At 42.2% G+C, this 20,455-nt stretch overlaps 1 protein-coding gene across 1 annotated transcript in view; it reads left to right on the plus strand.

The window, feature by feature from the left end:
- The window catches only part of RASSF3 (Ras association domain family member 3), a 59,813-nt gene extending 39,358 nt beyond the window's left edge, over nucleotides 1-20,455 (plus strand). The window contains exons 2-5 of the mRNA XM_054399398.1: nucleotides 13,053-13,160; nucleotides 15,087-15,354; nucleotides 16,466-16,581; nucleotides 17,738-20,455. Of these exons, the coding sequence (XP_054255373.1) occupies nucleotides 13,053-13,160; nucleotides 15,087-15,354; nucleotides 16,466-16,581; nucleotides 17,738-17,887 (642 nt within the window). The 3' untranslated portion in view covers nucleotides 17,888-20,455. The remainder of the gene's footprint in view (nucleotides 1-13,052; nucleotides 13,161-15,086; nucleotides 15,355-16,465; nucleotides 16,582-17,737) is intronic.

Consider the following 20,455-nt stretch of genomic DNA (forward strand, 5'->3'; position numbering starts at 1 on the left):
CAACTTTCCTGTGCGCTTATTTCATGATTGGATGTTAGGAAAATGTTCTTTACAGTGGGGATGGTTGAGTGCTGAAACAGGTTGCCCAGAGAGGTGGTTGAGGCCCCATCCCTGGAGATATAATCTAGCACAGGTCACATAGGAACACATCCAGATGGGTCTGGAAAGTCTCCAGAGAAGGAGACTCCACAACCTCTCTGGGCAGCCTGTCTAGTGCTGTGTGACCCTTAAAGTAAAGAAGTTTCTCCTCGTGTTGAGGTGGAACTTCCTGTGCTGTAGTTTACATCCATTGCCCCTTGCCCTGTCACAGGTTATAAGTGAGAAGAGTCGTCCCTTCCTTCCTGACACCCAGCCCTCAGATATTTATACATTTATTAAATCCCCTCTCAGTCTTCTCCAGACTAATAAGCCCCAGGTCTCTCAGCCTTTCCTCACAAGGCAGTGCTCCAGTCCCTTATTCATCCTTGTATCCCTCTGTTGGGGTCTCTCAAGTAGATCCCTGTCCCTCTTGAACTGCAGAGCCCAAAACTGGATGCAATATTCCAGGTGAGGCCTCACTAGGGCAGAGTAGAGGGGAAGGAGAACCTCCCTTGATCTGCTAGAGATGACATTTAGAGATTCCTTCCAACCTGGGTGATGCTCTGATTCTAGCTTGCTGTGTTGCAAGAGAGATGCAGTTACTGAAAACTCTGTTAGATTTTTGTTGGAGATATTTTTTTAGCTCTGCCCACTGGATATACATGTATACGAAGCAGCTGTTACATAAGTTGACTGTAAATGCATATGATGGTTTTATCATGAACATGTCCAACATACTAAGAAGATGCTTTGGGGTCTTTGGCTTAGAGGGTGTGTACTTTAGCAAAGTTACCAGTGACTGCTTACAACTTTTAACACCTTGCCTTGTCCTGCACAAGGATATTTGAGGCATTTTCAAATAAAATCTGTATTTTAAAAGTAGCTTCACTTCTGTCTTGATGCAAAGGTTGGGTAGGAGACACGGTTCTTTCTTTGAACAGTGACATGGAGACACAAACGAGGTCATCACAATGAGACGATTTATGAAAGAGAGAGAAAATGGAGCAAACAAAACAGAGAAAGAAAGAAAGAAAAGGGAGAGAGAATGGAGAGGGAGCAGGAGCGATGGTTACCACCCCATGGTCCTTCTTTGATGGAGGCAGGGAGGAGACGTCCTAGGCTGTTGCCTCCAGCCTCAGATGTCCGTGGGAATGTTCCCCCCAGTAAGTTGGCATAGCCCAGAGCTTTTATTATATTCCTGGTTCATTCATTGTAGCTCCCCCTGGCTCACATCAACAATGCCTAAGTGGATTTCCAAGGGGGTCTTGTGTGTGTCTGCAGGGCTTTGGCATCGAGTGGCCTCCGCTCCTCTTTGCCATCCACTGTCCACCACACCCCCTGGGCAGTGGCTGTCTCTGTGGGCAGAGCTGACACATCAAGTGGGTTGTTTAGGATGATCTTATCTTTGTTGAGACATTTCTCAGTTCTTAGTGTAATGACCACATCACCACGTGATTTTTGTGTTCAAAAGAGGATTATCTCAACTTCCTAAATTTTGTGGGGTTTTGAGATGCATGTGTGGTAGATGTGCATGTGTGGCTTTTTCCCTTCAGAAAAATAAAATACGATATCAGCACCGGGTGGACCAAGAGAGATGCAGTAACAGTAAGTTCTTGGGGTTTTTCTGAGGGGGAACTGTATGTTCCTCAAAGAAGAAACCTTCCCTCCATGACCAGTGTTGGCTTTAGAAGACAGTGCATCTTTTTGAACAGCATCACTTGCGTTGTAGCGTCTGTGATATGAGAAGAACTGTCAGAGTTGTGCAGTATCCAAAGAGCCAATGCACCACATAATGTTTCCTAGACGAGAACTGGAACTGTTACTGTGCAGTTTTTAAGAGGTTTGGGTTTTTTGTTTTTCTCTTCAAAATTCAAAATTTACTTGATTGGTGAAACTGTGACCCTTGTCAGGGTTGGAAGGCACCTCAAGGATCATCGGGTTCCAATCCCTCCAAACATGGGCAGGGACACCTTCCCCTAGACCAGGTTGCCCAGAGTCACATCCAGCCTGGCCTTAAAAGCTTCCAGGGATGGCGCTTCCACCGTCTCCCTGGGCAACCTGTTCTGTCTAATACCACCCCTGAAGCTGGACTTGGTGAGAAAGTTGTTGCCTTTTCTCAATACAGGCAGGTTTTGTCATAAGGCTTAAAAAATAATTGGATGACGTTATCTTTAAAACTATCTGGCCAAACCCAGGAAGGGAACGTTGCTCTAAAGATACAAAGGTGTTTGACACACGTGGTGAAAGCCAACGCAGTACCTAACAACCTCTGAGACAAGGTCTGTGATTGGGCATGTCTCAGACTTGAGAAGTTCAAGCAGTAACCATAAGGAGAAGACTGCCCACCTTGGCCTGGCACAGAGCTTGCTCTTCCTGCATTGCACTTCCCCAGGAATGGCAGGTTGGGTTCCAATATTTTAATGTAAAATATAGAGAGCTGCATTTGAAGACCTGTGGAGGTGTCATTGCAAACCATCTCTTCCAGCTTTCTGTTAGATGGAGTCAGGTTCATGTATTGCAAGATTACTGTGATGTAATGACCCAGGGTCATATTACTTAATGGTCTGATTGCTAACTGTATTAATAGCTCAGGTTCCAGATCATACTTAACCTTCTTTTCAAGATATACTAATTGGTTTTCTATATGATATCTTGTATAAGCTTGTTTCCTAGCTGTCTGCTGAAAGCTGGATGGTGTTGTACAGGTCACAAAGAGGTTGATAATCCACTTTACTTCATTAAACCCCTTATCTGCTTAAATAGCCAGCAGTCAAAGCTCACACGCTTTCTGGAGAGGAGACCTGAAGGTGGTTATTTACTTTGTGTGATGTTTCTTATGTCTGGTTTCACTGAAAATTGCCATATTGAAACAGCTGTGAAATGTTACTTAAATCATGTAATATATTGCTTTATAAATGTCATAATGTGTGTGTGTGTGTGTGGGGAAAACTAGGGAAATACAGATCTGCATAAAACCTGCTGTGTCTTTGATTCACAGAATTCATAGATTCATAGAATGGATTATATTGGAACATATTTTGAGGATCATCTAGTTCCAATTCCCTTGGCACAGTCAGGGACACCTTCTACGAGACCAGGTTGCTCAAGGCCTCACCCAGCTGACCCTGGAACACCTCTAGGGAAGGGCATCCACAACCTCCCTGGGCAACCTGCTCCGGTGTCTCGCCACCCTCACTGTAAAGAATTTCTTCCTAATATCTAAATTTACCTTCCTCAAGCTTAAAGCCATTCCCTCTTGTCCTATTGCTACAAGCCATGATAAAAAGTCCCTTCCCGTCTTTCTTGTAGGCCCCCTTCAGGTACTGGAAGGCTGCTATAAGGTCTCCCTGGAGTCTTCTTTTCTTCAGGCAAGAGGACAGAATCTAATGCCAAGCCTCAGATACTATTCTTTGTACAGCTGGTTTTTACTTTAAACTGGGTGGCGTGCCTGCAGTTCAAGTGCAGCCATATAGGGTATGACAGTGTTTCTAACTAGGGGTTTTCAGAGGTGAGGTCATGATAAACTTGCAGAAACTTAAGCAGCGATGTTAATGTCACCAATAAATAGATCCTTTTTCTAGCCTTCCTTTCACTTAACTGTTTATATTGCCTCTGTTTGAAGGAAAGTAATTTGTTCAAAGAAATCAAGGAAAGTTAGGGTTCTTGTTTTGTTTCTCTGCTGATTAAAAATATTCACCATATAAACATCTCAGTGTTTACATCAGAGAGGAGCCATAATGTCTTACTTTGCTCTTTGTCACTCAGTGTGTTTTGTTACCATGCCAAGCCACACAGTGTGATGATGCTTAGGAAAAATTGGAAATGGTCTGAAAGTAACAAATATTTACTTACTAACTAGAATGCCTGTACCTTGTATAGTTACGCTAAAATTATAAGCTGCATGGAGATTTCTGTAACCACTGTGGAGGTGGCCTGGAAGAGAGACTGTGTTATGTCACAGGTATTTTAGGTAAAGATTTTTCATAATCTGTAGATTAATAAACAGAGAGCACTCTAAGCTTTGGTGCACCTTTGTCCTGAGTTCTGTATGCAGCAATGATCACCTCAGGAAGGCCTTACTGTAGTTAGTCACTCTTCTCTAGAATGATTGAGAAGGTGGAGCACCTACCTCAGGAAGGACTAAGGAGTCCAGGGCTCTAGTTTGGAGAAGAGAAAAGATGTGGGATCATGGTTTACCAAATCACACAGGTGGTGTATAAACTGAACGTGAAACTCAGGTTTGCCATATCCTGCCATGTTAGGATTAAGGGGCCCTCGATATATTTAACAGAAGCTTTTTCTGTCTTAATAAAAGATCAGCTGAAAGTAGATGGTGGTACTTCTTCAATCTGCCATCAGAAATTTTTGGAGCTTGCTGCCATGGGAGGTGTGGAGTCAGGCAGTATTGGCAGGTTTGGAAAGGGTTTATGTGCATGCATCCTTACCAGGTCCTTAAATGGACACTGAACAGACTCGGAAGGGAGGTGCCCTCTGAATTCCTGCTACAACACTTGTGGATGCCAGCAGAGAGGGCTCACATGCTTGCTCAAAATAGCCTTTGTTTTTGCTGCTGTCAGAAGTGGAATGTCTGACTGGATACACTGCACACCTGACGTAGAAGGTCTCTTGCTACCTTCAGGAGGGCATGATGTGTGCTGTTCTTGAACTCACTGGGTCAGGATAATTATTTAAGACTTGAGTCAGCCAAAGCCACTTAGAAAAACAAAATCTTTTCTCTAAAAAACGAAATCTCTTTTCTGGAGTCTGCTTCCTTGCCCTGTGTGCCACTGACACGAGTGGGAATTGGATCTCACTGAATGCAGAAAGCAAAAGGTACTTAAAGACAAACAGATTGTTCTGCCCACATCCATCCTGACAGAAAAATCCCCTTTCCCTGACCTGGAGAGCAGCCTCACTCCATTCAGGAGGACACAAACATTTCAAGGTGCAGCTATGTGAGAAAGTGAGAAGCTCGGATGCTAGTACTTCTCCCTGGCCGCCCTGCCCCTGTTTGGTTTTCTCCATACCTTTCTGGCTCCTGGTTTCACTGACCCTTTGTGAATGGATATGACCAGTAGGTCTGCCTGGTGATTCTCAGGCTTTTAAAGGAAGAGGGAGCACCTCTGAGTGCAGGCTTGGCCCAGGGTGGAAGGAGAACTTATTGTGGCTGGCAAAGCCTTTCTCCTCTTGGGAGATTTAGGATGACAAAGAAGCAAGATGTTTGTTTCAAAATAATCAAATTTGCAAGGTTTCAATTTCTGTCTTTCCTGTGGGAGTGCTGACAGGGTGTAGGAAAGAGTGTTCTTGCTCATAGAAGTAGTAAAAACTGAGCTCAGATGTCCCTTTCTCTGTTTTCCTTCCTGTATTCTCTGCTGGGCTTTTTTTGTTGTATGATAGCACTGTTAGTTAAATCTTGTTTTTAATGTAAGCATAATCTAAGTAGCTGCAGTTTTTATGAGTAAACAAGAATGAGATCTTTATTTATTCATTTATTTATTTTAAATGGTGGATTAGGCTGCATTTCTCATTTGTCAAACCATCAGTGCTTTACTTCAAAAATTATTCCTGGCCACAATTTACAGCAAGATCAGGGCACCACCATCACTGAATCAAGGGTCACTGTGTTGGGACTACTATAGAATATGAGAGCAGAGGATAGGGACTGGCATGGTTTAAAAGTTGGCTTAGGCTCCCACAGGTTTTTGGTTCTTTGGATTTCATAAGAACATACTTTCATGTGTTCCTGAGATAGCTTGGTTCCCCGCTGTTATGAATAAGGCAAGAAATTAATTATAATATTTATTTATTAATCTGGCTCTGCCTCCCAGGTAATGTGATACAAACGTTATAAAGGTTTGATAGTTTGGTTGAGGGTTATCTTCACAACAGAAATGGTTACAAAGAGTTTGAGAATAGTATTTGGAGAAGATAGATCCAAAAGCCACTTAGAAAAGGAAGGAACTTCCTGGAGACTTTAGGAATATACCAAATACAACGCTGTTTGACTGTGGGAATTCCTCTCTTTGTCCCTTTTTATTGGAAAATCCTTCTGAACTGCTACAGCTGCCTTGTCCACGTGTGTGGTGTGGGCAAGACCCAAGAGAAAGAGCTCACTTGCTCTTCAGCACACCCATTTTATCAAAGACACCTCATTTTTGTCAGGTTGTCACAGGAGAGCATTCCAAAGCCAAACAAGTGAGGTAGGCACCAGGAATAGATAAGCATCTCTCTCACCCAAATGTGCCCCAGCACCCAGCTCTGTCTTTACCATGCCCTGCCAGGCACATGGCTTGGGGGAAAGCCTCATGTGAGTCCACCAACCCACAGTCCTGGGTGGGGGAGGTGTTGCCCCCACCCTGCCAGCTCCCTCTATCCCAGCTTCTCTGCTTCCCCCTATCCCATCTTTGCAGGGGGAGGGAGGGTCTTTGGATGTACTGCCATACCCATTCTTTGAGTGATGCTAGTTTCTAGAAGTTTCGGGGAAATGGGAGATTCCATAGAGGAGACTCTCTTGTTTCCCTCCACAAATAGAAGCCTGTAGTAACTGTTTGGGGAAGCCATGCCTCTGTCTCAAGGCAGGAATTCAGAGGAAACAAGCTTCAGAGTTTTGGGCTTTGCTTTGTTTATGGAACTTTTTCTTGGTCTCATCCCATAGCAGCTTGCTAGCTGTGGAGCTTAGCACTTTCTTACAGCATGCAAGACTAAGGTTTGGCAGCAACTGTGCGATTTGGACTTTATGCAGGTCCCAGCTGGGATGTGATTCTTCTTTTTGGGGACCAGATCTTGATTTGCAGTTCATTTTAATTGTAATCTGTGCCAGTTTAGTTATGTTCCTTGAGGTTTCATGCTGAGCTGGTCTCTGGAGGGCTTTGCACAGAGCATAAATGTTGAAAAGAGAGTGCTGCTTCTCTAAACATCTGTGATACAATAAATGAGATGTACACGGGGGGTGGAGGCAATAAAGAAAATACGTTTTCTGCCCTTTTTGTTGAGGGGAAGCTCAACTGTGAAGAGGCATTGCATCATGAGTTCTAATGAAAGACCAGCTATTCCCCTGGGAAAATGAAAGCACTTGCCTCATTTCCCCTCTCAATGGCAGCTGTTGCTTAGGAATTTCATTTGAGAATGAAATGCTGCTTTGGTTGACATGAGGAATAGCTTTAATACAAATGGCTGCCAATGGTATATGCTGTCCTTACCAACACAGAAGTTAATAGCTTGGACTAGAAGTGTTCTAGACTCAGAGATGATATCTGTATGGATTCTGATGTATTAAGCTGACTCCTTGAGATAAAGTTTTATCTTTGACACCTCTGCTGGGCTGAAGACGTAGTGGATAACATGAGAAGCAGGGAATGGAAGGAGACCAGGCAAAACACACTTAATTTGGCTGGGGGGAGGAAAGGGTGGTGACATGGCAGCCATTACTGAGAATAACATTTGGTTAAGTGATGGGAGGAGTCAGGCTTGATTGATTGATTTTTAGTGAAAATAACACTGAAATGTTTGTGCATTTTTTGAACACCAGCACCCAGAAGTGCTGCTGTTAAGCTCAGTGACATCTAGGTCTTGGCTGACAGAAGACAGTGTGAATTGCTCTGCTGACTGCACTTATACTTCACTCTGCTGCTGTGACATAGGCAAGGGTCTGTGGTTGGGAAACTCGCCACCAGGCCTAAGTTTTGAAGAAAGGCAGTTTCACAGTTGCCAGCATACAGATTTTGCAAGGTGTCCAAGCTGGGCGTTTTGTAGGGAGCTGGAGATTAATCAGCTGCATCTGAATCAGCCTAGAGTTGAATTGTCTGGCTAGGGTGTGCTGCCCCTCATGCCTCAGCAGTGTGCTGGCTTGGAGGAGCTGTGCCCAGTGTTGCAGAGCATGACTTGGGGGCATGCCACAGTGGGAAAAGCAGCTGTTGGCCTGGCCTGAATGAGCCACCAGGTGACACATAGTAGCATCTCCCCTCACCACACCAGGCAGAACTGTCACAATAACTTATGATAGGTACTTGGTTACAACATCTCACCTCTGTAAAGTCTCGTTTGTGCAACCCTCATGCTCTTTTGTTGGAGTAACTGCTTTCCATGTAGTACCACCCTGAGAAGGTTTGACTTCAGCCACTTGGTGGTCATTTCAGAGCAACAGGAAACAAGCATATTATAAAGCATGGTAGAGATGACTGAATTATTGCTCTTAACTCTGCTGTTGAGTAACTTGAGGTCTTCTACAGATAATAAATTTACCTGCTGAGGTAACAAGGTGGAATTTGATCTGCTGAACCTAAGCAGAGTTAGCAGAGGACTTTTCTTTCAGGGGGCCCTGTTATGAGGTAACAAGTACAGAAGGAAATAAGAGAACTGTGGGAAATCAGTTTGCCAAGTCTTCCTCCAACTGCCTAAGTACGCTGGTCAGAGAAAAGTAACTTTCAGCATGGCTAGACAAAGCTGTATGACAAAAGTTAAGTGGCACTGTATACTGAGAGCAGTTCAGCTCCAGGAAACTTGGGGAGGAAATTGCATACTATCAGTGATGCCCAATGACAGGACAAGGGGCAATGGGTGGAAGTTGAGGCATAGGAAGTTCCACGGAAACATGAGGAAAAATTTTTTTTCACTGTGAGGGTGCTGGAATACTGGAATCGGCTGCCCAGGGGGGTTGTGGAGTCTCCCTCTCTGGAGATACTCAAGACCTGCCTGGATGCATTCCTGTACGACCTTGTATAGGTGATCCTGCTCTGGCAGGGGGGTTGGACTGGATGTTCTTTCGAGGTCCCTTCCAGCCCCTAACAATCTGTGATTCTGTGATCATGTGAGCTTCTGTTGGCATGTTGGTTAAGTACAGCTGGGAAAATGAAAACACCCAAGTGCCTCAATTCTGAGTGCTCCTTAGTGACTTTCACTGAGAGCAGCTGACCCAGTGAATCATAGCAGGCTGAGGCTCTCTTGTTCATAATAAACTCAGTGAGGTATTCCTTTGTTGGTTTTCTCCTGACAGCAGCAGCCCTGTGGGATTTACTGTCTTTGCAGTCAGTGTGAGAGCAATGTGATTTTTCTATAGGCACTAATGTCTGGATAGTGGGGAGTTTTTGTTTGCTTGGTTGAAGTAATAGGTTCAGATGTATGTGCAGTTGTAATGTTCTGAGCTTTTGTTTGGGAGCAGGAAGGTGTCTCCAGATTGATTCATTCAGATTTGGGGCTTAGGTTTGTAATGGGGTAGAGTTATGTCTCCCCTCTGTGACAATTGTCATCCATGGCTCACTGTCTGTAGTCCTGATGGTCAGGGATAGTGGACTGCAGTGGAAATGGTGGTTGAAGTAAATATTTCTGTCTATTGTGTATAGTGTTTTCCTTGAATGGATTTGGGTCTATTCTTTAATATTTTAATCCTAATACTTCTTTTGTATTCAGCTAATTTTTGTGTTCCGTTTGCATAATCCACATACTGTTAAAATCAGTTGAGGCACAGGCTTTGGTTGTTTAGAAAATGAGTTCTAGCTGCACATTGGCAGCATGTTGCAGAAGGAGGTTATCTCAGGTTTTGTGTAAAGAGGACTCTCTATTTTGTGTGTGCTTAATGAAACTTTGCCAAAAATGCCTGGCCTCTGGTACCAATGCAAGAAGGTGGAATTTTCGATGTAGGAAGTTCCAAGTACAAAATTATAACTCAGTTGAGGGAATAAAGTGATGCCCAGTGACTGGTAGATCTGTGGCAGAGCCGTGCCTGAGAAGACTGGCATTACTTTGAGTGAGCATCAGTTCTTTCACTGTCCCCCTTACCACCAGCCTGATGGAGCTCCAACCTCTAGCTCATCACCAACACATGCAGCCACCCCTTTCCCGTTTTCCCCATCAGTTCCATTCACCTGAAGTCCACTCTTGTAAACACATTGGGCTCTATCAAGAGCTGTTTCAGTGTTTGGTTCCGGTTTCTCCAGTATGCTTTACAGACCTGACTCCAAGGCACCAGCAGAGCGAGTCTATCAGATGCTATGCTTTGGTTTTGCTTCTCATGCCCAATTCCACAGCAGTCCACAGCACCAGAGTGATCTGATGGGGTTGTGTCCTTTCTAACCTCACCAAATTTCTGTCACTTTACTAGAAAGATGTCATCTTGGGAGAACAGATATGTATAGAAAAACTGTCCTAGATGAAAACAAGAGAAAGTTACTTGCTGTTTGCTCATACTTACTAATTTGTTTAGCAAGAGTTTTTTTTCTCTCTGTTTCGGTTTTGCTTTCTTGGTGGTGGTTTTTGTTTGTTTGTTTCTTTGGAGGGGGATGTAGGTGTGTGTGTTTGGTTATTGTTTGGGTTTGTGCTTTGTGTGATGTGTTTTTATTTGTTTGCGGGTGTGGTTTTTTTGTTTTTACAATGCATACAGGTTGTTTTCTAGCTGTCAGTCCTGTGACCTTACCTTATGCCATATTAAAGGCAGTGGATTCTTTTTTTGTCATCCCCAGTTATTCAAAGTAATTTTTGCCAAATTAAACCTCTTGAGGTGCACACCACTTAATGTAAAATGGGGTGGGATTTTTTATTTTGTGATGGTTTTGTTGCTTTTTGAACAAAGGTTGAGGTTTGAACATAGGAAAGGTAGTGGGGACATTTATTTTCTGGTTAGTGTTTTCTGTTAATGATAGTGAGTATTGTGGATTACTTCAGTAATCATGGTGACAGTCAGCTCCAACAGGGTAGATGAGAGGTACCTGCTTTAAACAATCAGCAATGGAAAACTGATAAATATGAAAACTGAGGTGTCCATTGGAGGTTCAGTATCAGTAGGAGATTGGAGAGGTATGAACTCCACAACATGCTTGTCTCTCAGACAATGGTTTGAAACTGGAGCAGGGTAGACTTAGGTTGGACATAAGGAAGAAATTCTTACAATGAGAGTGGTAAAATAATGGAACAGATCACCTAGGGATGTGGTTGAGGCCCTGGCAGTGGAGACATTCTAGATCAGACTTGATGTGGCTCTGGGCAGCCTGACCTAGTCAGAGGTGTCACTGTTTAGTGCAGGGCGCTTGGACAAGATGACCTTTGAGGGTCCCTTCCAACCCAATGCAATCTGTGAGTTTGTAAATTGAGCAGTTTAGGTGAGGCTGTATCAGTCATTATGGCAGGTGAAAAATAAAAGGGCAAGAAAGCTGAATTTCTTTAGTGAGAATAGAGACTTGCATTTTGAAAATATGTAGTAATATAGGTTCTAGCCACTGTAGAAGGTGCTGCACAATCTTAGAGCTGCTCTTGAGGAACTAATAGGAGAGTTGTATTTTATTGGTGTTCTTTTTTGCCTTAGTTTACTGATCTGTGAAATAAGTGTATTCTCTGTGTTACACAGGAAAATCAGTATCTGAGACCAGATCAGAATTCAAGATTTCTGGTTTCCAGTTTTCCATTCAGACCACACTTTTCTTTTTATAGCTATGGGAAAAAAGTCCAGTTCAGCATGTCATTTAGTAAAATACCATATAGGAAAAGGAACACTAAGCCCCAAAGAGCTAAAACTAGATGGGTTTAAATTAGGAGACAGAAAATATTCTGCAGATTCTTTCTGCCAAATGGAAACTAGCAGTTCCACACCAGATGTGCTCATCTTTGGGGTTGTTTCTGGGAAACTGAAGCGCCTGCAAAGGTGTGTGCTGAGTGGTGTCCAAGAGACTGTGATACAGGACTGGCCACTGAAGTCAGGGAAGTCCTTTCCTGGGATAAACTCTGCTTGTGAGGATGAATTGGAACACTGTGGTTTGACAGTTTGTCTGTACAGTGACTGTATATTCCTGTGTTCAGATGTATCCTGAAAGCTTTGGGCTTCTTCAAAGCTTCTCCATTTCTAAGTGAAGTCTTAAATCATTAAAGCTGAGAGCTGAAACTCTTTCATACTATATATGGCATTTGTGCTGGTGACAGAAACTGGAGTGTATTTATAACGCTAGTTTGCTGCAGGAATACGGATGGGGAACAAATGTTTGTTTGGATAAAAGCCAGCTCCAGGGATTAGTTTTAGTGTTGCATGTGAAATATGTAGCAAGGTTGTAAAAGCAGAAGACAAAAAATCAAGTAGGGCCTTCCTCATGGAAAAAAAACCCCATGAATTTGGTGAAATGTTATATAGCCAAGAGAGTTACTTGTGCTTCCCATAGTAGTCAGTGACTCTGTGTATGACGTGCCATCTGTCACGGTGGAATGCAGGGGATGCTCTTGTGTTGTTGGCACTCACAGGGCTTGTTGGTGTTACTTTCTAGTAACTGCTTTATGGTGCTGCTAGTTTCATTTGTATTAATTTGTTCAGAAATGCTCATGCTCTAAGTAATATTTCATGACAATTTGAAAAGTTGGCAAAAAAAGGACACGAGTGTCTTTGTCTGTGTTGATTTAACTGTCTCTATTCAGTCCAAGTGTTCTGATTTGCCTAGCATGTTAATCCCTTCAATTGCTGTACAGCTAATTAGTGTTCATTAAGCCTCTGTGAAATAATTATTATTTGGACTAAGAGTGCTCATATAGAATCATAGAATTGTCAGGGCTGAAAGGGACTTCAAGGATCATCTAGTTCCAACCCCCATCCTGCCGTGGGCAGGGACACCTCCCACGAGATCAGGTTGCTCGGAGCCACATCCAGCCTGGCCTTAAAAACTTCCAGGGATGAGGCTTCTACCACCTCCCAGGGCAACCTCTTCCAGTGTTTCACCACCCTCACGGTGAAGAACTTCTTCCTGATGTCTAATCTACATCTGCCCTCCTCTAGGTTGGATCCATTCCCCCTAGTCCTATCACTACCTGACACCCTAAAAAGTCCCTCACCAGCTTTCTTGTAGGCTCCCTTCAGACACTGGAAAGCCACAATAAGGTGGTCTCAGAGCCTTCTCCTCTCCAGACTGAACAGGCCAGCTCTCTCAGTCTATCTCCGTAGAAGAGGTGCAAGAGTCATGAAAGATCTGGATTTTGTTTTGTTTTCTAAACCACCGTCTCTGTTGCAGGATGTTCAGAAAGAGAGTGAACCTCATGTTTATCTCAGTAAAGAAGAAGTTAAAGAGAAGATACAAAGCTATAATTCATCTGTCACTGATAAATTAAAGATGACCCTGGTAAGTTTTCAATAGGATTTGTGTAATTTTTAATAAGAGCAATTGAACTGCAACTTTGAGCAACTGAACTGCAACTTTGTAGTGTTACTTGTAAATCATTTTATTCTCAACATCTTACATATGAAACTGTTTTAATTACTTTATAAGAGGCTCTTTCTTAGATTTGTGAATTAAGTCTCACATCTGAAATATTTTTATCCTTGTAGCTCTTCTATGGATTGAAACTGTAGTAGAAACAAATGTATATGTCATTTGAAACATGTTTAAGATAAACTCTCAGTTGATAACAAGATGTGCATTTGTCAGATGAAACCCCTCAGCTGGTAAACATGAAGATAAAAATACCTTGGTTTTTTAGATCAGTTTTTGTCAGGTATCTGTCTGGCAAAGATGTTCAACCAATGAGAAAAGTTAAAACGTGCAATATTTATTGTTGTAGAGTTGATTTTCAGATCAGTCAGACAGGTTTCCAGCATGAGGAGACTTTCCCCCTACTCCTGTAACACGGATGGTACAGATGATGGAATGCAGATAGACTTTTTATTTCCAAGAACTGTGGTCCAGGTCTAAGACTCAGTCCAACCTACTGCAAACTATACTAATAAAATTCACATCTATCTGCCTGGCAAGCTGTTACTCAGCTGCTGTGTTGTCCAGATTTTCTGATACATTATCTATTCCTGTGGGTGTGTTTAGCATATGGAAAATTTTAAATTCTATTGTATCTTACACCATGAAAGTATGACTATGTGCTAAAAGGATGTTTACTATGTGTTTGCCTGTGGATCATGACTGGCTATGCCTAAAACTAGATTACCTAAAGTTTTTCTATCTCAATAAGGTTTGATAAACTTTGCCGTTTTGTCTTTTAGAAGCAACTGGAATAAAGAATTTGAAATGTTGAGTAAATTGGCATTTATTCTGGTTGTTTTTAAACCAAAATTGAGCATCTAAAAGCCTTAAACCTCTTCAACGAGCAAGGCTAAAATGTGGGAGATAATTTCTGTGTTTCTGCATAAAATCCTTTAAGTTGTTTTTTTTTTTCACTTCATATTTCTAACGTGAAAACTTGTCACTAATTTGTGGAACCTTTTGCTTGATGAGATCCTAATACTTCTAGAATTCAGTAGTTGTTACTAAAAAAAAAAAATACTTCTAGAATTCAGTAGTTGTTACTAAAAAAAAAAAATCTTCAGCACATCTACCAGAAAGCATACATGTCTGAATTATTGAAACCAAGTCTTTCCAACAAAATGCTGTATATTACAGTGGCATTTAAATGGTGTTCACTGTGACCATTTGTGGTAGTTTTAGGCTGTACCTTTAAAATTTTCCACAGATCTTGAACAGAAAGTGGTAAAATGTAAATAAATTGCTATTGGGTTTAAAAAGGAAAATAATGATAAGTTCTAAACAGTTCATTGGAGAGATAATCACCTTAAACTAGTTGTACAAAAACAATTGCTCTCATTTTGCTTCTTTGGCTCTGGCTGATGCTTCTCCTGGCTTTACTGACCTTGACTGCATTGCTTTTGTTGTGACTGGTATTAACAACAACTACTCTGCTCTTCCTCTTGTCCCTTTTTGTGTCCAAGGGGGATAAGGAGGGGAGTAGGGGCGGGGGTAGAAGCTGCTGCAGCTCCCCTAGTATTTGGCCCAGGGGGGGTTCTTGTGCTGTTTATAAATTGTAAATACCTGTAAACATTGTAGATACTGTGCTTTTTGTACATATTAATTGCATTTCATTGTAGATTGTAGTTTTGCTTGTAAATATGGCTTCATTTGCTCCCAAGTGGGCTGGGCTGGCAACTTTAATGTTCGGGGGAATTTGCAACCCACCACACCAATTTAATCTGCTCCCTCTGCTCATCTGCCACAAGCGGTCATTGCTAATTCTAACCATCCAATACTTTCCTCCTGCTGCAGAATGCGAATGGGATTTACACTGGCTTCATCAAAGTCCAGATGGAACTATGCAGACCAATCACTGTGCAGTCTTCCCAGAGCCAGGGAAGGTGTGCTCACAGCAATAACGAAACTGCTTTCTACTTGCCGGACGGCTGCGTGAATACCCTGCACATCAGCAGCACCAATACTGTCCGTGAAGTTATTGAGGCCTTGCTTAAAAAGTTTTTTGTAGCTGACAACCCTGCCAAGTTTGCACTTTATAAACGCTGTCACAAGGAAGACCAAGGTACAAATTATGCTTTTATTGTGTTTTGGTAGTGAAAGGGTTTGGGGAAGGAGTTGTAGGAATACTTGAAATAAGCAGGGTGGAAGAACTCAGGTAATAAAAAAGAAAGTGCAGGGTCCTACACTTCGGCCACAATAACCCCATGCAGCGCTACAGATTGGGGGATGAAGAGCTGGAGAGCAGCCTGGCAGAGAGGGACCTGGGAGTGCTGGGTGACAACCAGCTGGACATGAGCCAGCAGTGTGCCCAGCTGGCATAGAAGGCCAATGGCATCTTGGCTGGTACCAGGAATAGTGTGGCCAGCAGGAGTAGGGATGGAATTCTGCCCCTGTGCTCAGCACTGGTGAGGCCTTACCTCGAGCAATGTGTGCAGTTCTGTGCCCCTCACTCCAAGAAAGATATTGAGGTGCTGGAGCAGGTCCAGCGGAGAACAACGAGACTGGTGAGGGGGCTTGAGGGAAAGTCTGATGAGGAGAGGCTGAGGGAGCTGGGGTTCCTTAGCCTAGAGAAGAGGAGACTCGGGGGGGACCTTAACACACTCTACAAGTACCTGAAGGGAAGTTGTAGTAAGGTGGGGGTCAGGCTCTTCTGTCAGGCTACTTGTGACAAGATGAGAGGGCATGGTGTGAAGCTGTGCCGGGGGAGGTTTAGGTTGGCTGTTAGGAAGCACTTCCTCATGGAAAGGGTAATTAGAGACTGGAATGGACTGCCCAGGGAGGTGGTGGAGTTGCCATTCCTGGAGGCATTTAAGGAAAGATTGGATGTGGCACTTAGTGACATGGTCTGGTCGGTGTGGTGGTGTTCAGTCATAGGCTGGACTCGATGATTTCAGAGGTCTATTCCAGCCTCAATAATTCTGTGATTCTGTGAATAAAGGTGTGATGCTTTGCTCCCTTGTGAATATAGTGCTGTGGTGTTACCATCACTCATCTGTTCAGCCCTTCTTTAAAACTCATGGTCACAGCCAATATGTAGACTAATACGTAGACAGCATGTAGGATGGCTGCACAGTCATACCTGAAATTTTCTAACATTAGCTAGCAGTACTTTTCAGAGTGTTTGAAACATCATTAGTAAAGATGGTAATTGCTGTGATTTCCTTCTCCTGCAGTTTATACATGCAAGCTGTCAGACCGAGAACATCCCCTCTACCTGCGTTTGGTGGCAGGCCCTCGAACAGAAATGCTCAGTTTTGTTCTACGTGAGCATGAAACTGGAGAAGTCATGGTATGTTACACTCGTGCTGGCTTTGTGTGTGTCTTTAACCTCATAGATGAGTGGGCCACTGTTTGATCCGTGCTGACAAGACAATGCACTTTTTGGAAGCAGAATTTTTTTAGTTGTTGTTATATTTACTTTATGCCTTTTGTAAACATTTCATTTGTGGTGACCCGTTGTTACTTGCAGAACAAAAAAAAAAATCAAGCAACAGTTTAAAAGAATGATAGAATGGTCTGGGTTGGAAGGGACCTCTGAAGGTCATCTGAACCCCCCCTGCAGTCAGCAGGGACATCCTCAACTAGATCAGGTTGCCCAGAGCCCTGTCGAGCCTCACTTTGAATATCTCCAGGGACAGGGCCCCAACCATCTCCGCAGGCAACCTGTTCCAGGGTTTCACTACCCTCGTGGTAAAGAACTTGTTCCTAATATTCAATCTAACTCTGCTCTTCTCTAGTTTGAAGCTGTTTGTGGTGGGTGCCACACCATTGCCCCTCATCCTATCCCCACAAGTCTTTGTGAACAGTCTCTCTCCATTCTTGTAGGCCCCCTGCAGGTACTGGATGGCCACTATTAGGTCTCCCCAGAGCCTCCTCTTTTCCAGGCTGAACAACCCCAGCTCCCCCAGCCTGGCCCTGTAGCAGAGGTGATCCAACCCCCTGATCATTCTTGTGACCCTCCTCTGGACCCACTCCATCACGTTCATGTCCTTCCATTATTGAGGGCTCCAGACCTGTACTCAGTACTCCAGGTGAGGTTTCACCAGAGCAAAGCGGCAGAATCACCTCTCTGGATCTGCTGGCAACACATCTTTTGATACAACCCAGGATGTGATTTGCCTTCTGGGCTGCAAGCTCACACTGCCTGCTCATGTCCAGCTTCTCATCCATCAGCACCCCCAAGTCCTTTTCCACAGGGCTGCTTTCTATCACCTCATCCCCCAGTCTGTATTGATAGCAAGGATTGTTCCAGCCCAGGTGCAGAACCCTGCACTTGCGCATTGAAGAGTAAAAGGTTTTCAGTTCCCCAAGATTTGGAAGGGGGGTTCCTGGAACTGTTTCTGTATGGAATTGTTTGGAGTGTCTGAGGTTTTGTTTAAAAATACTGTCTATATAAATTACTTCAGTATTTTCTGTTCTGCTCATCCACCTTTTTCTTTCTCCAGTGGGAAGCTTTTACTATTCCTGAACTGCAAAACTTCTTGCGTATACTGGACAAAGAGGAAAATGAGCAACTGCAAATCTTAAAGAAGCGTTATGGAGCTTACAGGGACAAACTTGAAGAAGCCCTTAGCGGGGTGTGGAAACCTGGTTAAAAGGGGGGGCCAAAAGACACTCAGGAAAAATGCACGCTACCAAATGTCAGTATAGCATGCCAAACCCAATCTACAGACAGCAGCAAAGAGTAGTTTTCTTTATTCAGAAGACTGTTTTTGTGATGCCCAGGGTACCTGAACTTTGCTATAGACTTAGTTTTGTAAGCCAGGTCACTTACCATCTTGCTCCCATGAGTAAGGGATTCTGCATGTTTGTACATCAGTTTGCAACCCTCTGTGTGCCTAGAGAGTTTTCCAAGTTATCTTGGTGCAAGCTGTGAAACTGTAATCCATTTTCTAGGATGTTATGGAATAAGTTTTTTTTTGTTTTGTTTTCTTCTTTGCTTTAATGGTAGCTTTACAAGTAAGGATGTGCAAATTGAGAGGTTAAAAAAAATTATTAAAACTGCTTGGACAAGAATTAGTTGGAGCACTATTTTTGAGATTTAGATTGATTTGCACTACCTTTCTGTTTTCAAATAGTTACTGTATAATTTGTGAGAGAAATGTTATAGATGGAAGGCATATGAGATCTTGTGGTTTGTTCTGTGAAATTTATGGAAGACGTTATTGTAGTCTGGAGAAAGTAAAGAGAAAGTTGAAAAGAAGGTAAGAGTTGAGGGAGAACTCTTAACAGCTGGCAGAGGAGGACTGGGTTTAAATGGAAATAGTATTTATACAGAAGAAAGTTCAAATACTAATTCTACAGGATTAAAGTTTTAGGATGTTATAATATTGTGAATAAGTTTTATGGTTTAACTATACAAATCCACACTGGAAAAGAAATAAGATAATAGAAACAGTGGGAAGGAATGAGAAGCAAAAGCTAAGTAAGAATGGAAGTGGAGCTGCACATAGAAGTCATTATTGGTGAAGTTGGTTCCGTAAATGTGTAATGGGGGGTTGAAAAGTGCAGTAAAGAAAAAACATAGCTGCTTACTTGAATTCTGAAAAGTGGACATTGTCTCAGATGAATCTGTGAGACATGCCCATCTATAAGTGTTTAGTCATAAGCTATATAACTATAGATGCATTTGGTCTTTATTGTAAGTCAGATCTTTCCTCTGGCTTAGTGAGCCATTTTTAGGCTGGATAGTTCTGAATTATCATATCTGAAAGACAAAACTTCCTCTGCTTCTTTGTTAAAGGCTCAGGCAAAGAAAGTAGACTGATTCACGTTCCCACTTGAGCAGAAAAATAACATTTATTGGCTGTGTTGGTGACTGAGCTGAGTAACTCTTGCTTTTAGTAATTCAGAAGATTTTTCCTTACGGTTTTAAAATTTTAATTGAAAAAAACTTAATACCAAATTCTGCAGACTGCTGATTTACTTGATTTAGACATAGAAAAAAAAAAGTAGCAAGAAAACTGCTGTAAATATAACTTGCAGAGTTATTTACCTAAAAAAAGTGTGTTCAAATGAAACCAAAGAAAAGGGTGTGCAATAGAAGCATGAGGCAGATTTGAGTAATTGATACTTTAGTCATCATCATGCCAGAGAGGAAATGAGTTATCTTTTGAAGGGGGGAAGGAGGGAGGAGTGCCAACAATTTCGGAGCAGCAGAAGTTGTTGGGTTTTTTTTCCCTCCACTCTTAGGGTGCTCGTTTTAAATTCCCAAGGAATTGTTAAAACCGTGGTGACATCTAATGGATACTGTGTGAAACTCCAAGATGCTTCTGTTCTTCCCCTCAGTTTGATGCAATTGTGCCTTTGTTTCCTTTCCCTAGTAAGACTTTTTTTTTATAAAACTCTTCACAGGTTGGTTTTGGAATTTGCAAGCTTAATGAGACAATCATAATGTTTTAAAGTGTTAAGAGAAATTAAGAGTAGGACTAACTATAAAGTATATATAAGGCATATCTTGTTTGTTTTCTTGATTTCACATGTAACATTATAATGCATGTGTTGAGTTAGTAACATTATCCTCAAGTGAGTCACTTTATAATGGTTCAGGGAATGCTTTTATGTTATGTTGTAATTTGATTTTCTATGAATGCAGCAGCATGTTGGTGGCTATTCTGTTAACATCTACTTAATTTATCTATGTGCCCAGAACTATGTAATCATTACATAATTGCTGTCAGTGTTGAACCATTTGTTGCTCAGATTTAAACACTGTTTGAGTTGAAAAGTGGAGTATAAAAAAAAAATATGTGAATTTTGTTTTTTTACTTGAACTAAACTATCAGTCTTTAAAGCAGGTGCATCTGCATTTACTTCAGCCAAAAACCTCAATCAGTGTTGTATGCACTAAGAGTCTTGATTTGGGGTGAAGGGGGTGGGGGACCAAAATTAAAATATAAGTTTATTTTGTTGTAGTCCTCAATTATCGTAAGATGTTGTGTATGGGGTTAATTTTTTTCTCGGTTTTTAGTTGGTTTTTTTATTATTTTATTTTATTTTTACACACTGGCAATGTTAACAGTTTTAATTTAAAAGGAATGGTCATGCCTAGCCAGTTTTTATCTCTATTTTTAGCATCAAATTGAACTGTCAAAAGCTTTTGTTGCAAATCCGTTTTAATTTCATGATGTGAAGGTACCAGAATGATTAAATGATATGTTGGG

This window comes from Indicator indicator, chromosome 3 (assembly GCF_027791375.1).
Source record: "Indicator indicator isolate 239-I01 chromosome 3, UM_Iind_1.1, whole genome shotgun sequence".
NCBI lineage: Eukaryota > Metazoa > Chordata > Aves > Piciformes > Indicatoridae > Indicator > Indicator indicator.